This window comes from Corvus cornix, chromosome 4A (assembly GCF_000738735.6).
Source record: "Corvus cornix cornix isolate S_Up_H32 chromosome 4A, ASM73873v5, whole genome shotgun sequence".
Taxonomy (NCBI): domain Eukaryota; kingdom Metazoa; phylum Chordata; class Aves; order Passeriformes; family Corvidae; genus Corvus; species Corvus cornix.
The window spans coordinates 103,209-119,094 of NC_047058.1; the positions used below are offsets into that span (position 1 = coordinate 103,209).

At 50.7% G+C, this 15,886-nt stretch overlaps 1 protein-coding gene across 6 annotated transcripts; it reads right to left on the minus strand.

Moving 5' to 3' along the window:
* Positions 1-545: 545 nt before the first annotated feature.
* On the minus strand, positions 546-15,886 carry FRMD7 (FERM domain containing 7). Of its 6 annotated transcripts, none has more exons than XM_019287748.1 (12): positions 12,277-15,886; positions 8,191-8,295; positions 7,801-7,843; positions 6,511-6,544; positions 5,757-5,854; positions 5,514-5,628; positions 5,173-5,320; positions 3,935-4,030; positions 3,486-3,649; positions 3,192-3,260; positions 3,020-3,095; positions 546-2,853 (listed from the first exon to the last, which is right to left on the minus strand). In XM_019287748.1, the coding sequence occupies exons 1-12, from the start codon at positions 12,331-12,333 to the stop codon at positions 1,819-1,821; spliced, it is 2,040 nt and encodes a 679-aa protein (XP_019143293.1). In that variant the 5' UTR covers positions 12,334-15,886; the 3' UTR covers positions 546-1,818. The 6 variants fall into 6 exon arrangements, with proteins under 6 accessions (XP_019143293.1, XP_010400971.1, XP_019143290.1 ...); XM_010402669.2 differs by having other exon boundaries at positions 6,511-6,589; XM_019287749.1 differs by lacking the exon at positions 12,277-15,886 and having other exon boundaries at positions 2,077-2,221; positions 2,325-2,853; positions 6,511-6,589; positions 8,191-12,266.

Consider the following 15,886-nt stretch of genomic DNA (forward strand, 5'->3'; position numbering starts at 1 on the left):
GATCCCAGGGCTGTGTGCAGCCTGTGTTTGAAATATTGCTGGTTTTTTAACCCTCTACCAAATTGTGCCCACAGACTGCCATTCTTAAATGTTGTAATGAATGGTGATTCAAAGCTCTTTCCAAGGTACAGAGCTTTGGGAATGGGGAAGAAACAACCCTCTAGCCAGAAAGATTATCCCTTTTTTCAATAGAACATCTGCCAGAGCAGCATGAGGGATCACTGCAGGTCATAGCTTCAGCACAGGGTAACTAGGAGAAAAACCTTAAAATGTACTCACTTGTTGGGCTAATGCATTTCTTTGGGCAACCAACCAAGAATGTGGCCGTTTCCAGCAGCGTTCAGGGATCTCCACAAGTCTCCCCAGTTGCTGGGACAGCACAGGCACAGAGGGAGCTAGGAAGCAGAGCAAGAGAGGGAAACCAGCACCTTGGAGCACTGAGGGCTGCCCAGGAACTGGGGAGCGCAGGGCAAGGTGTGCTGTGGGTGTGCCTGCAGGACTGGGGAGTGCAGATTTCACAGGGCAGAATGAGGAACTGAAAACTCCTGTGTGAACAACTGTTTTTTATTGTCCACCTTCTAAAACAAAGGACAGCAGAGTGCGCAGGACCCATACGCCCGCTTCTTTTTGCATTTTAATCTATTTTTTTTGTCCCAGCTTCCTTGTTTCTGAAATCTTTCTAGCAGGGCTGCAGTGGTTTCTCCACCGTGGATTTTCTTGGCTGTCCCTCTGCTTACAGTCATGTCCTACAAAGACTTACAGGGTTGTTCTTAAAGAAAATTATCAAGATCCTCCTATAAAATCTTAGGGAGGTGTCATCATTCTCAAAATTTCTCAGTAGATTTAATGTAGGTTTAGGGTAATAGTAAGTTTTTGTAATAAAAGTATTTCCAAGAAGGTGCCTGTTCCTTTCCTACCTGCTCCTGATATCTTTATCCTGATATCTTTCTCCTGCTGCTTAACTGAGGACTGATTTGGGGCAGTAAAGGACCCCAAAAAACCCCCTTATGCATCTCTCTCCCTCAAATTTAAGCAGAGCACTGGGGTACTGGGGCTGTCACAGTGCTGCCAGGAGCTGATGGCTGATGAGCTTAAGCAAAGCACAGCTCTACAGTATGAACCCACTTCTCAGTGCTCACCATGGGGTGCTTCTAAAAGCTTGACAAGTGCTGCTCAGATGTTTGTGGGGAGGATAATCCATTAAACTGTCCAGGGAGAAGACAGCCACACAGCCTTGTCTTTGAGTACCAGGTGCCCCCTGCAGCACTGGAGGGAGGTGAGGCAAGTGGAGGAGATGGGCTCTGTGCTGGGGTTTTTTCCCTGTCTGCATGGCATCAGCTCTAGGAGCAGCCTCTCATGAACATCCTGCTCCTCTCCAAAAAGGCCTGAAACACCCTCCCTCCAGTGTGCTTCCCTGGAGCTGGGAAAAGCAGCAGCTGAAACTATTCTGTGAGAAGTCTCTTTTTCTCCCTCCCCCTCAAAGAAGACTCCAGCAGCTGAGCTCCAAGCATCATCTTGGGCAGGACATAAGGGCTTAGCAGGGCTTTAGGCGATCCCTGGCCTCTGTGGCTGAAGCAAGACTCCCCCTCTCAAAGTGTGGTGGCAGAGGCAAACCACCTTCCAAGTGTGGTACAGGGGTTGAATACTTCTGAACACACCCTGATGTCCATTAACACATCCTCTATAGCTAAGAGCACTCACACAACACAATCCCATCAATGTTTCATAAGCTGTAAGCAGACCCACAAACAGTGTCACCATTCTTTGACCCTGGGTCAGCACCAGCCACCTTTGCTCCTTCTGTCTGGTGTCAGGGATCTAGGTGAAATACTTGGAGGCCCCTCTGGAAACCCTCTCTTCAGCAGTGCTGGTGGCAAAGGACACCTCCTCATCCTCCTCATCCAGTTGGAGACTGCCCGAGGAGAGCCGCACGCGGGCCATGGGTGAGCGCAGCACGCGGCCGTACAGGGAGCAGTAGTCAGTGGCCAGCAGGTCCGAGTCAGAGTCACTGGACTCAGTGCTGCTGCCCAGGTAGCGCTCAGTGGAGTGCCGTGGCCGTGGAGCCAGCCCTTGCTGGGCTGGGACGTGCCAATAAACACCCCCTTTCCGGCTGCTCAGTGCGGGGCACGGCCCCAGGGGCCTGAACTCGGAGCCATAGGTGAAGCAGATGGTTTTCATGTCTGACTGGCTCCAAGACCGCTTGGGAGGCTGCTCCTGAAGGCTGTAATCAAAGGAGTGAGCCAGTGACCTGTTCTTCCCCATCATGCTTGTGCCCATAGCTGTGCCTATAGCCTCACAATGGAACTGCCCAGCCTGGGTCTCACCTGGGCTCTGTCGAGGGGGTTTTGCTGCTACGGGGTTGCCTGCACCAGCCTGTCCTGCTGTGTCCTCACCAGAAGCTGGTACAGGGCATGGAGACTGCAGGGCCCTGTCCAGATAAAAGAGCACTGGCGGGGCCGGGGCCACCATGGGTAGGGGACAGGGTGTATCCATGTACACCAGCGGCCGGGTGCTCACCTCCCGCATGTTGCCCACAGAGGTGCTTTTACTGTTCCCAGTGAACTGGTGGTGGGGCCGAAAGGATGTCAAGGGATTCCTGGCTGCGAAGAAGTCGATGGGCTCCCATGCCCGCTCCATCTCCAGCTCAGCGTAGAGCAGGGGGAAAGCAGACGAGCTTTTGGAGTGGGGCAGGAAAGTGGGGGATGCTTCAGTCTTGGAGTGCTCCAGCTCAGTGGCAAACCTCACCTCCATGGTGGAGCTCCGACGCTGGCTGTCCAGGGTGGGCTCAGAGGCATGCACTCCATTGGCGTGGTACGAGCCCCGGCTGCCGTAGGCCAGGCGCAGCTCCTCCACCTGGGTGGGGCACAGAGGGGTGGGTGCCAGATGGGTGCCCAGAGCAGGATGGGAAGAGAGCACCCAGAGCTGAGGGTCTGGCTTGGCCTGCAGCTGAGCTCCTCCAGCTGGGGCAGCAATGCCAAGACCTCAGCACGGAAATATTGTTGATGCCATGGAGACTTACCTGCTTTGATACATCTGTCAGAAGGTCTGGGGAGGAGCGGCACTGCCTCTCATCGTAGCGGGATGTGCAGTGCTTCCTGCAGTACAAGAGCATGGGTGGATGTATGGCCAGGAGGGTCCTTCCCCTCTTCCCAGTCCCCTCAGGCACTGCCCCCACTCCATGCCCTCAGTACCTCTCAAAGGGCAGGCTCTTTATCTTAGCCTTCCTCCCGTGCTCCAGCAGCTGCCGCTGAGTCCTCCCACTGCAGCATGGAGGGAGAAATGTGAGCAGCACCATCAGCACCAGCCCTGGGTAGGCCTTGTGCCCCACATGAGGGGATGCAGCAGGACTGAGGCAGGGGTGTCTCCAGGAGAAGTAGCTGTTATCACCCCCTCGGATTCAGCCAGGGCTAACATAAAGGGGAGGCTCAGAGACATCCCCAGACCCTTCCTGGCCCCAGCAATTCGGTTTTCCCCTGGGAATTTACCTGTAGCGGAAGCTGGAGCCTTTGCTGCACAGAAGGGCTTTGGGCTTTGACTTGGGCTCTTCAGAGAGCCTGAAGAAGGCATGGTACTCCACACATGTCTTCCAGAAGGCCTTGCAGGTGTCCCGGCTCGCCATAGTGAACTCCAGTGTGTCCTTGCACAGCGCCTGTGTGCCAGAGACAGGACAGCCGGTGTCAGGGGCACGGGACAAGCTCTGCCATTTGCCCTCCTGAACCCCTAAAGGGTCATGTGGGCTGTCAGTGGCTCCAGGCAGTGCACTGTCACATCGCTGGGGACACAGGACTAGCACATGTCACACTCAAGGAGAAGGAGCATCACCCATGAGCAGCAGGAATGGATTTTATGCAAAATTGGGGACTTTGTGTGGCTGACCTTCCATCCACAGCTGTCTGCTCCTGAGCCCAGCAGCTGCCTGTGGCGTGGTACTTACAGAGATGTTTGCATGGAGCTTGATGAGAAAATGCTTCCTCTTGAAACTCAGTTTGCGAATTTTGGACCAGTTGAAGGTGTTGATCTTTGTATTGCCCTGCAAGAACAAACACAGCAGTTATAGCTGGATGGAGCAACCTATAAATACAGAAATGCAGTGGGCCAAGGCCTGAGCTCACAGGACACTGCATGAAACTCCAATGCAGCTCTTGGACCTGCTGGTGTCTGGGGAAAGGGTGTTGGGATTTGGTGTTGACCACCTCATCAGCTGGCTCTACAAGTAGAAATTGAGGTTCAGGGCTTAACTCTGCCTGCTGAAGCTCTTTGCAAAACTCCAGGATGCTAAGACAAACCTCAGAGAGGTCAAGGCAGGGAGTCCTATCTGTGCCAGCTCAAATGTCATGGCAGAATCACCCCTCCAAAGAAATAAGATTCTCCCCTCCCTTGCTGGGAAGTGTAGCAGTGCTCAGCTCACCCCCACACCTTTAGACCTGCTTTAAGCAGGCTGCAAGCACACTTTATCCTGTTACCATTTTGCAATAAGTTAGATGCAGCTACAAAACACTGTCATGGGAGAACCGGGATAAATTGTGTTACTCCACTCTGTGGCACCAGGACTCTCTCAGCTTTCTGGGAGAGCCCAGATTTTAATGGACTCACAAATGCTCTAAGCATGCGTGAGGGGCATTTATGGCTCTGAAAAAATAACCGGGTCTGGCAGCACTAATTACAAACAGCAGACCCACAGCTAGGTTTTATGTTTGGTATATTTTTCTTTTTGCTGTGACAAGATGTTCCCAGGTTGAAATCAGCTGGTGTAGGAGCAGAGCACTGCCTCGTGCTGGCTATGAGGAAGTCTGTATTTACTGTGCAGTTCGGCTGTGATTACAGCGTGACGTAATTGCACAGACGTGGGAGGCTATTTTTGCTGGAAGATTCCATGGTGAACACATGTGACAGAGCCATGGAACATGTGCTCACACGGCCACCACTCTCATGGGACAAGGGCCAGCAGAGCTGGGGAAGGTTCAGTGACACACAGTGGGTGCTGGGGGACAGTGGGGCTGAGCCCCACAGCCACATCCCAGAGCATCACCTTCACCCCCGAGGTCTGTGGAACACATGCCCTCTTGTAGGATTTGAGAGAGTCTGGAGCACTCTAAGCGGAGAAGGGTCACCTCCAGCTGGAGAGGCCACCCCGCCTGGGTGCTGGCAGCCACCCCTGAACCCCGGGGTCACCTGCAACACCAGCACTCCCATGTGTGTCACAGCCAGGTTGATCTGTGTCCCCTCGCCATCACTGGCGGGGTGCGGGCGGATTCCGTACATCTCCAGCTTCCTGGCCACGTCCAGCAGCTGAATGTCCGACTCGGCAGGCGTCTTCCCTCTGGAGACACGAACGCACAGGAAGCAACATGAGTGAGAAGGCAGATGCTGAAATGGGCTGAAAAAAATGCCATTTTGTATGTGCTGGCATCACACCCACCCCACTGCCCGCCTTGCCTGCTGATGGGAACATCCTGTCAGCAGACTCCATCAGGGGATTTGTGTGAATGGCAGTGGTATGGAGCAGCCCTTACCTGTGTCTCCGGTGGTAGTGCATGATCTTCTTGTCTAGGTACTCCTGGTTGGGCAGGTACCTGTGTGTGGCCAGGTGCTGCTGGTCTGTCTCCTCATGGAAGTCACCCACCTCGGCTTTGGGGACACAGGGAGAGCATGGATTAGACTGTGAGGGGTCAGTGCAGTGGGAACCCCTGGCTACACAGCCAAAGCCTGTCCCCAGGGAAGGGGCACTGTCCCTGCAGGCACTTGCTTGCCCTTACACTGCAACAGGTGGGAGATGATCAGCGCCGTGCTCTTGTCACTACAGGGCAGCCGCCCCTGTGCCAGGTCCTTCTTGATCTGGAGGGTGAAGAGGTACCTGTAGAGAGGGACAGGAGCATGCCCTGGGGGGAACTGGGTGCTGGGCTGAACCACGAGGGCCATGCCTGTTCCCATGTCTCAACCCATGGGATACGCGTCCACAGGGTCACAGGAGGAGCATGCAGCCCCTGCAGAAGGCTGCAGCTGGGCACCACCATGACCAGTACATCCCTGTACATTGAAATGTTCATTAGTAGATTTCAGAATTAACATTCCTTTCTGTTTTGGAGGGCATTTGCCTCTCTTTGGGCTGACGTTCTGCAGAAGCACTGTCTTGGTTTTATTCTTAGTCCCTGTTTGCAATGCTTTCTCTAAAATTGTAAGAGCTAACAATGTAATTTTTAAAAATAAAACTGTTCTTTCAGAACACAGGTTGAGGCAGGAGCTGGACTGAGCAGTCAGACTCTGTGCCCAACTGCTAAAGCATTTGGCAGTAAACAAATTGCAGCCTCATAAGACAGCTGATCTTTCAAGTGGACTGTGTTTAAAAACAGAGGATCAAGAAAAGATATCCTCTGGTTTTGTTCTGTAAACAGTATACTTAGGATACTTAGGATAATCACTGCTCACAGACAGGCTGCGGTGGATAAAGAATTAACACACTGCAAAAACACAGAACTGTGTGGTAAGAAAGTAATAAAACAAGTGCTGTACCTGGTCAGTTCTTCTCTCAGGTGGCCAGGGTCCACTGGGAAAAATTTCACCATAAATTTGAAAAGAACCTCCTTAGGATCTTAAAACACAACATCTTCATAAGTTTTCTTTTACATGTCTATTGAGAACATTTACAACTCTCTTTACACATGCTGCCTCCTTACAGAGTAAATTAATCTGGACCCTTACAAACTTACAGACTGCCCCCCATCCCCAAAACCAGCCTGCCCAGGCCCCCAGTATTACCAGTGGACGAAAATAGGGATTTCTATATCTAAAGAGTACTAAAGAGAAAATGCCTCAGCAATTCTTTAAATTGCAAAAATGCCTGTTGGGAGGGGGTTTCCATGAAATGGTGCCAGGGAGCATGGCCAGAGCCTTGGTGTAATTGCCATCACTGAGGCTGTGTGTTAAACTCAGCCCTCCAAACACTTGAGGTGCAACAGCTCCTATAGGAGGCTGCTTGGGCAAAGGTTTTTTGTGGGATGAGTGAGAACAAGCAGCCAAGCCCAAGGCAAAGTGCGTGGAGGGAGGGAGGCAATTATGCAAGCACTGACTGCCACAAAACACCCAGAAGGCACATGGTAAAGGAAATAGGTGCCTGAAATAATTCCAATTGTGGTGCACCCAGAAAGAGAAGGCTCCTTATCAGGCTTTCCTCTTTCAGGGAAATTCATGCAAACACTGTTCTGCAGCCTCCCCATGGCAAAGACTGGGTTCATGGCCTCAAGCTCTCAGTCACCTCCCAGCCATTGTGTACTTGGGGAAAATATTACAGGGATGGAAAGAGGCCTGTGCTGAAAGGGGCACTATGTTAACACTGGTCAAGGCCAGGAATTCAGGTCAGGCTCTGCAGCATCTCTGTGGGGCTGGGGAGGAGTGGCAGAGCCTGCGGGGCACAGGGGGGACCCTGCCTTATGCAGGTGCCTGGGCTGCTCTGAGCTGCAAAGGGAAAAGGAGGGCATGCAGGAGCAGCGCCTGTCACACTGCCAGCATGGCCATGCAGGCACTCAGCCACCCCTGCTCCTCTGCCAAGCTGTCAGGTTATGAACAGCTCCAGCCTAAAAGGGTGCAGATACCAGATTGCAAAGGCAGTGGTATTTCCACGGGATTTTGTATGGACTGAGGTGTCCTTGCAAACAGTCCTGCCCAACCTCACCCTCTAAAATGAGCTCAGGTGTGTGCTGGAAGCTAGAGATCCTGTCCCCAAGCAACAACATTGCATGAATGTGTCTGTGCTAGACTGTCATTGGTAGTGATTTAGAAGAATTCTATTCTTGAAATACTTACTTTTGACTTGCTTTGTTATGGGTTTTAGTGGTTCCAACCAGACCTGAAATGAAGCAGTGAAGAGCTGGGTGAATAAACAGCACAACCGATGGGGAATAAAAGTCGCAGCACCATGGTGGAATGCAAAATGAAACTGTTGGCCAGCTTGGCTGCTGTGACAAGTGTCCTGCTGGGCAGCCACACAGGGATGGCTATGGATAGACCCCACGAGCTGTAGATATCACTGGGGCTTGTGATGCCCCTCCTAACTCCCATCTTCAAGGTTTTTCTGCCATCATACCAAAACTTTCTATTTAAGTTCTCCATTTGGAATTTCAGGGAGGTGCTAACAATCCCCCAGCCATGCAGGCGATGGCTGCTCTGGGGCCCTGCACTGCTGGCTGCACTCACCTGGTTCCCAGCCTGGCTGTGAAACTCCAGCCCGAAGTACTCCCTCTCTGCAAGGTTGAGGTGGCTGCAGGTGAGGTTGAAGAGCGCTTTCCCACAGGATTTTTGCTGGCAAACAAACACAGCACAGAAGCAACAGGTTAGGCAATGCTGATAGCAGCCATGATGGGATTTCAGAGAGACAGGGAGAAGCTTCAGCTCCCTGCCTTCAACCCCTTTCCTGACCATGTAGCAGCAATACCTTACTCAATAAATGCTGTTGTCTTCAGCATGTACAATAGGACAACTGCATGCTGTGTTCCCTGCTTTTGGGAATCAGATTCCTTCCCATCACTTCTCTCCCTTATTAACGTAAACCAGAAAGGAAAGCAAGAGAAAAGAAACCTTGTTTTGACTCACTGTTTGCAACTATCACTGTCTGGGCAGTTCTGTCCCTGGCAAACCAGTGAGTGATCCCCAGGACCATCACCTGCCTGAACCAGGGACAGCCGTGGCAAACGTGCTTAATTAAGAGCCAACAGGAGCAGACCTCAAACATGTGCAGTGAGTCCGTGTGCCCCAACAACCGGGGATGAGCTACTATTATGGTTAATGGTGATTAACAGCAACAGGACCAGAAATCCTGTGCCATGGGCTCTGAGTCATCCATGAGTTTTAGCAATATGAATTAAGTGGCACTACATGCTGATAAGGGAGGCCAGGATGTAGTTATTCCCAGTAAACAGAAGCACTTGGAGGGTGTTTTCTTGACTTGTTGCCGTGCTGTATGACACAGCTGGAGAACAAACCAGGAGACCCCTGACTCTGGAAAATGCTCCAGACAGCACCAAAAATTAAGATGGCAGTGACCCACCCCATCAAAACCCTGATATGCCTTCATCAGTTTGTCAAAAGCAGACCAAAAAGAAGTATGGGTTATTGCAAAAAGCAAGCTGAAGCAGAGAGGCCAGGTTAGACAGCTGCTAAATTATGGCATTTTGGGTGATGGAGGGGAAGAGAGGCTGCGGCTCCCTGTGGCAGTGGCTGTTCCCAGCAAGGACTGGAGGGACCTGGCTTCTGGTGGCGATGCGCACTAATAACCACCTTTCAGGGCTTCTTCTGGCATGAAATTGCAGTCTCTGTGCTGAAAGGCTGCAGAAAGGTGATAGCGTAATAACAGTACTCGTTCTGCAGCACTCCTGGTTCTCCTCAAAATTACTGGATCACAAGGGTAATTAAAACAACTATAAATGTTTATTTCCAAGCTAGCATTTTCTAGCATGAAAGGCCTTGGCCTTTGTCAGGCAGCCAGGAAGGACAAGCACTACTGGGTTATTACCTACCATATGTCTGCTGGGAGCAACCCACTCTGCTCCAAGCCCACCACTACCCAGGGCAAGCACCATGGGACAGGAACAGTCCCAAACCCAGGAAAACCTGCTCACTGGGAGACATAGCCCTGCTGCTGCAGGGGCTGCTTTAGAAGCAGCCTTTCTCTTGTAGAGGGTTGCTTGCAGGTGTCCTGTCCCGGATTTTGGGGTGCTGAGGCCAGTGCTGCCTAAAGCACTGGGGTACAGTGATGCTCAGCAGCATCAGCCGTGCATTGCACCAAGTGAGAGAGGTGGGTGCTGTGCTGGAGGAGCACAGTGCAAGGCAGAAGCATGATGTGTGGAGCTGTTCGTCCCATGTCCAAGCCTACATGTGCCTCAGAGAATGATGCAGGACCAGGTGAGCAACCACAGGCAGAAACCTCAGAGTAGAAGGTGAAAATGAGAGGCTGCACCGGCTCCTCCTCTCCTCGGTGAAAGCATCTGGGACTGTGAGCAGAATCAGAAAGCCAGAGGCACTTCCAGAGGTAGATAGCAACATGGGACACACACACGACCCTGTGCCCAGAGGGACTCTGGCAGCACCTGCAGTCCAACGGCAAAGCCCCTATCTGTAGCGTTCCCCATAGGACAGGCTGCTACACCCAGGTCTGTAGTTTAAGAGTGAGCAACAGCTCGTGGGATTTGGTGTGATCTTTTCCCACCACCCTGGGAGATGCCTGCCCTAACAGGTGTGCTGCAGCCAGCACATGGTGTCACGCACCAAAAGCCCTAAGGCTCCCTGTGCCCTCGCTCCTCTGCCACCAGCCCCACACACCTCCTTGTCAAGGAATTTCCAGCTTTACAAGGGACACATGACCACAGGAGACTCTGTCCTTCACTCAGCCTCAGCAACTGGTTTTTCTGGGCTTGTTTGGTTTGCCTAGCAGCATCCCAGGCTCAGCCATGGGGTGCTCAGCAGGGAGGACACAGTGGGGATGTTCAGAGATCTGCCAAGCCCCTTCCTTCCCCTGCCCTGGGGGCTCAGACCTGTCATCCTGGGAACCAACTCCAGTGCTCAGCTGAAAGAAATCCTGGGAACTCAGCAGTCCCAACTGTCAGCAAGGATGCAGATGAAGGCAGAAGCCTTCCTGGGTCAGCATCCAGCACCAGGAGAGGAACTTATTCTCATGCAAAGCAGCCTGGAAATGAGACCTTGCTGCACATGCCAGCAGCTGTGACACCCATGTGAGGCAGGTAGAGATGTTTACACTGAGCATGAGGTGCAGGGGGAATCAGGCCTGCTGTGTTTTCTCTCTTTTGTCCTTTTCCCTCCCATTATACTGAAGTACTCCACATTCAAAAGAGCTTTCTAAAGTCAGAAGGGGTTTAGGAAGAGTTGCTTAAAATATCTGCTCAAAACTTAGCCCAAAGCAGTCCTTTTGTACTGGAGAAGTCACTAATTCAGCTATTCATTTGTTGTACCCACACAGCAGCAAATGCATGAAATGCCTAAAAGGGGTTTCCAATACCATTGCATGCTAAAAAAGGAAATGACCAGGACTTCCTCTAATGGAAGCGATTTGCTGCACTAACATGTTGTGCAGAGCTATAGTGCTGTGTTTCAAGCAAATAAGAAAACAGAGATGGAAAAAAATGCAGCAACATTGTACCAGCAGCATCTTTTAAATTGTGTCTCACTATGACCTGATCTAATCAATGGGGGGAGGAGGGGAAGGCATTTTAAATTGACTAGTCTCATTTTTAAGCTGTCTCCTGGACTAGGATAGATTAATTAAACTAAATCAAACAATTTCCATACTGTATCAAGGGATGGAATTGCTTTATAATCCACTTTTTTGCAAAATACTATCACAAAGAAATGGAGCTGTATATCCAAGAGAGCAGTTTTCAGGCTGTGCTATAAACCAGAGAACAAGGACCATATCAGAAAAGCAACAAAACTTGACAAAAAGCCTGTTTTGTATTAAACACTCTGGTCCCACAGGAGATGCAGGTAAGTACTAGAATAAATCTACTTGAATTAGCTAATTCAATTAGCTACTGTGATTATCAAACCCTAACCAACAGTAAATGTCCAATCACACTTGTAAAAAGATGCTTCCAACACACAGTCAAGACATATCTGCTTTTAGTTATATCTATACACATATGCATAAATCTAACACCATAGATATTAATACCTAACATTCTAAACCCAGTTCAGAGCTACCATTTGTTAAATGTGAATTATTATTCACAGTGTGTTGTAGGACACTGCCATGCAGAAAATAAGATACAGCTGAGGATTTTTCCTCAGCTATTCACAAAACCACACAGTTTTCTTTTTCAACTGAATGCCCAGGAAGAGATGTGTGCAGATGTTTCTTGCCAGGGATAACTTGGACAAATATGCTATTTTTATTCTGTTCCCAGACTTTACTTTCTTGCTGAATGTTTACCCTGGCAACCAGATAAATGAGAGAACTCAACACTTGTCAAGACCATCACTTCATATTAACTGATTTACTAAAGATGACACCAGATAAGTAAAAGCCATTCCTCCTTCTTCATAAATAATGCCAATAACAGAGGAGCGTAGGAGTGTGTTGATACCAAAAAACCACTTACCAATTAGTACTATAACCTTTCATTTTGAATTTGAGATTGGTTTTCTTGTTTGTTTGCTGGTGTTTTTTTAAAGCTGAAAACCAGAAGCTATAAGAGACCATGCAATTATTGAGAGCAGCAATGACTTATTAATTAACACCAAAAAACCAGTAAGAATATGATACCCACTTACATCAACTACAAAGATCTTCTGTGAATCATCCAGGAACTGAACTTTCAGGTGCAGCATCCTCGAGCATGCAGCTGGGTGTGTGGCAGGCACGGCAGTTCTAGCGGTGTGAGCCAGGAGCTGGGAAGGAAGCCCTGACTGCTCTTGCACACATAATTCCCTCTCAGCTGGATGGAGAAGGCTGCAGTCACAGATGTGGAGCAGATGCTGGAGCAGACAAGCTGACTGCCTAAAAACTAATTCAAAAATACCGCAACAAACCAATACCTACCTTGGTTTAAATGTCACCACTGCAATAAAGGATGTTTTCTGCCTGTGAATTATGGGTGTACTAATTAGGGGGAAGATTGGCAGTAATGGGGCTGAGATAAACACTGGGCTGGGATAAACAGCTGGTAGTGAGCAATGCAAGGGCAAAGCAACCCATGCTTGGTACCACAGGGTTAGGGGAGAAGAGCTGAGCATCTCTCCTGCCAAAGTCACCCAGCAGTGAGTGTCACCTTTGCTCTGCTCTAGTTAAGGCACACTGGGAGAGCAGCTGGCTGGCAGCTGTCCTGGCTCCATGGGGTGGGCAGATCATGTCCTGTCCACTGAGCGATGTGTCAATGGGCTGATGTACTTCACCAGAGAGTGGAAAATGTTTCCAGCTGGACTCAAAACCAGTTGTGAGTCCTTCCTGGAGAGGCAGAGGATAACCTGCTCCTAATTCCCAGCTCACATCCTGGTTGAGCAGCTTAGTGAAGTCTCATAAGCCTTTGAGACAACCTGGTTCCCAATTCAAATCTGAAAAGCCCATGTCCCCACTCATCAGCTCGTCCTCGGGGTGCCAGAGCCAGCCACCCACCCTCAGACCCCCAGGCTCAGCCCAGGCTGCTGTGGGCAGCCTCGCTTCATGTGGTGGTGAGAACATTTGTGCTGCTTCTCTGCCCCAGGTGCTGCAGGGCCACGATGAGCTGTCTGACCCCCCTGGCTCCTCTCACCCATCAGAGACCCCCTCACTGAGCTTCTGGGTGAAAGCAGCCTTTGGGCAGCAGCCCCCATTTTCAGAAAGAAATGCACTGAGCCGTGCCAAAGGCAGGCACTGGACTGTCATAGGGGATCATTATTGTTGCTGCTGGAAAAAGTCACAACCACACATGATCCTGTGGGACCCAGAGTGATAGAAACACAGCTTGGCAAATCAAAAAAGCTGCATTTAGAGCTCCCTTGCCTGCTTCTGCTGAAACTTCCACTGTAAGTCACTCCAGACCATTCGCCATGGCCTCTCTTACACTTCCCTAATATTCCTGGGGTTGTCAGGACAGACACTGTCAGGGCAACATAATACCTTGTCATCTCTGGTGCAGAGAAAACAAACATAGAGGTTTTATCCACAGAAAAAATGTATAAGTCTTCTGCTAACCAGGACAAAAAGGAGCCTGAAAGTCAAAGCCAACCTGCTGTTCCCTGCAAAGCTGCTCCACAAAGCAGATGAGTCCATCAAGCTCCACTGCCAGGACGGGATGGCTATGGCCCACATGCCAGCACCATGTCAAGGACCAAATTTCCAGCGCTGCACGTGGCCCTGGGGTCTGAGCTCTTTGTGTCAGGAGAAGGGCAGCATCACGTACAAACCATCCGGGGGAGCTGTGAGTGTACTTTCCCTCTGCAGTTTAAAATGTTTGTGCTGTCAAACATTGACAGGCACCAAGGAGAAGAGCAGCTCTCCTGAGTGGCTCTCACATCACAGGCACAGCTCCGCACTGGGAGCACAGCAGGGACACTGGACTGGCAGAAGGGATGTATGGGGGTGCAATAGAGGACCCCCCAAAGCCCAGAAGAAGCCAAGTCTCTCTGCTACAGGCTTTCCTGGCATGCCAGGGGTGCTGACCCTGGATTCCACAGATGCTGTTAGAAGCTGGGCACTGGCCAGTCAGGTTGTGGGTGGCAAAAACCAGTTTATTTCACTACCTTGCTATGAAGGAATAAGGCTGTGTTGGGTTAAACAGGACCTCTGGCCACCTAATAAAGCTATCCATGGACACAGCATGGAGACAGCAGCAGCAAACAGGATCAAACTACATAAACAAGAACTTTTTGGCATAGGATACTAAAGGACAGCAAGAAGACATGTGGAACAAGCAAGGTTTCCTTGGGGCATGAAGATTGTTGCTGTCCAAGCAGAGGAGAAACCTATTTTACCCCCATCTATCTCCTTCTGGAGGTGACTTGGGGGCCAGCCAGAACAGCACACAAGGGGAGCACCAGGAGTAATTCCAGCTCCTGGCCTGAGCCAGTGCCAAAGTCCAGCCTGGTATGTATGTCCTCCTTATCTGCAGGGGCAGGGAATAATGTGAAAACAGTGCAGGAAAGCACAGAACCCATGAAGGGCAAGCGCAACCATAGTGGCAGGTGGGGAGAGGATCCCAAGCAGCAGCACCAGAGCATGGTGGGGCCTGAGCAGCAGCATGTTGGAGTGAGTTCTGCTTCAGGGCAGCTTGCTCAGCCAGCTCAGCCGTTGTTTTTAAATACTCTGGACCTTGCTATCACCATCCTGCATTGCACCAGCTCTCCCAGGAAGGACTTTCTTCCACGGAGTGCATCTGACCCCGTATTAGGCCGGATGCATTGGCTCAGGGTCTTCTTGAGCCTCTCATATACCCTGCAGCTGGCTGGGATGGACTGAGCAGAGCAAGAAATAAGAACTTTCCTTCCTCCCAAACCGTATTGCCCCTTTTTCCAAGGAGAATACTCACATCGACGTTTGGGGATTTCTCCTTTGATCCCTATTGGTGTTGGGGTGAGGGCAGCCCACAGGACACGGCAGAGAGCTGAGCACTATAGCTACACCCTGCAGAGCCTCCCAGAATGGTGAGCCATTGTCACTGGGCAGAGAGTGAGCGAGTTCAGCTGCTGTTCTGGCTTGGGCCTGGGGATGGGTAAGGAAATGCCCCAAACATCCCCATTGCCTCCCCAGAGAGGAGCAGGCTGTGAGAGAAGAAGCTCTGGGAGAGAAGGGACGTAACATGCTACCCCAGCATCACTGCAGCTCTGTGCATTGCTGTCCCTTGGGCTTTGCCATGTTTATCTTTAAATTGGGTTTAGAGGAAAGGAAATGAAAATGGACAGATAAAGTCATTGAATAGAGATCTGCCAGGGGATTTTAAACTGTCCAAGAGGCAAGAACCCACACCCAGCTCGTTGCTGAGCAGAGAGAAGTGCACACTCAAAATGCCAGACAGGACTTGCCCAGGTAGACTTTAGTCACCTGTGATCTTTCATACACTCACATTTCACCTCCTCTTCCTCAACTGGAGCTGCCAGGAGAACATCCACGTTCCCTCCTCACCCAGCCATAACTCCCCCAACTGCAGGGGCAGGGAGCAACCCACCTCTTGGCTGCATCACTGAGAGCAGGCTCTGGCACAGCCAAAGTCCTTCTAAACAGCTCCAGGCTCCCACAGGATATCCCACCTGGTTAATGAATCCAAGGCATGGCACCGACACTGTAAACAGGAACATTTCTTTCCAGAATAGGGTACCTTCCACATTCCTGCTGCCACTCCAGGAGGAATGTCTTCACTCTCAGCTGAGGTCCCAGCTTAAGAACAATTGGTTTAAACTTTTTATAAAA

Coding starts and splice junctions, on each gene's coding strand:
- FRMD7 (XM_019287744.1), bottom strand. CDS start 8,415: ATGGTCAGGAAAGGGGTTGAAGGCAGGGAGCTGAAGCTTCTCCCTGTC. Junction 4,031..5,172: donor TGGGAGTGCTGGTGTTGCAG/GTGACCCCGGGG, acceptor TTGTTCTTGCAG/GGCAATACAAAGATCAACAC. Junction 2,854..3,019: donor TGACAGATGTATCAAAGCAG/GTAAGTCTCCAT, acceptor TGCCCCACCCAG/GTGGAGGAGCTGCGCCTGGC.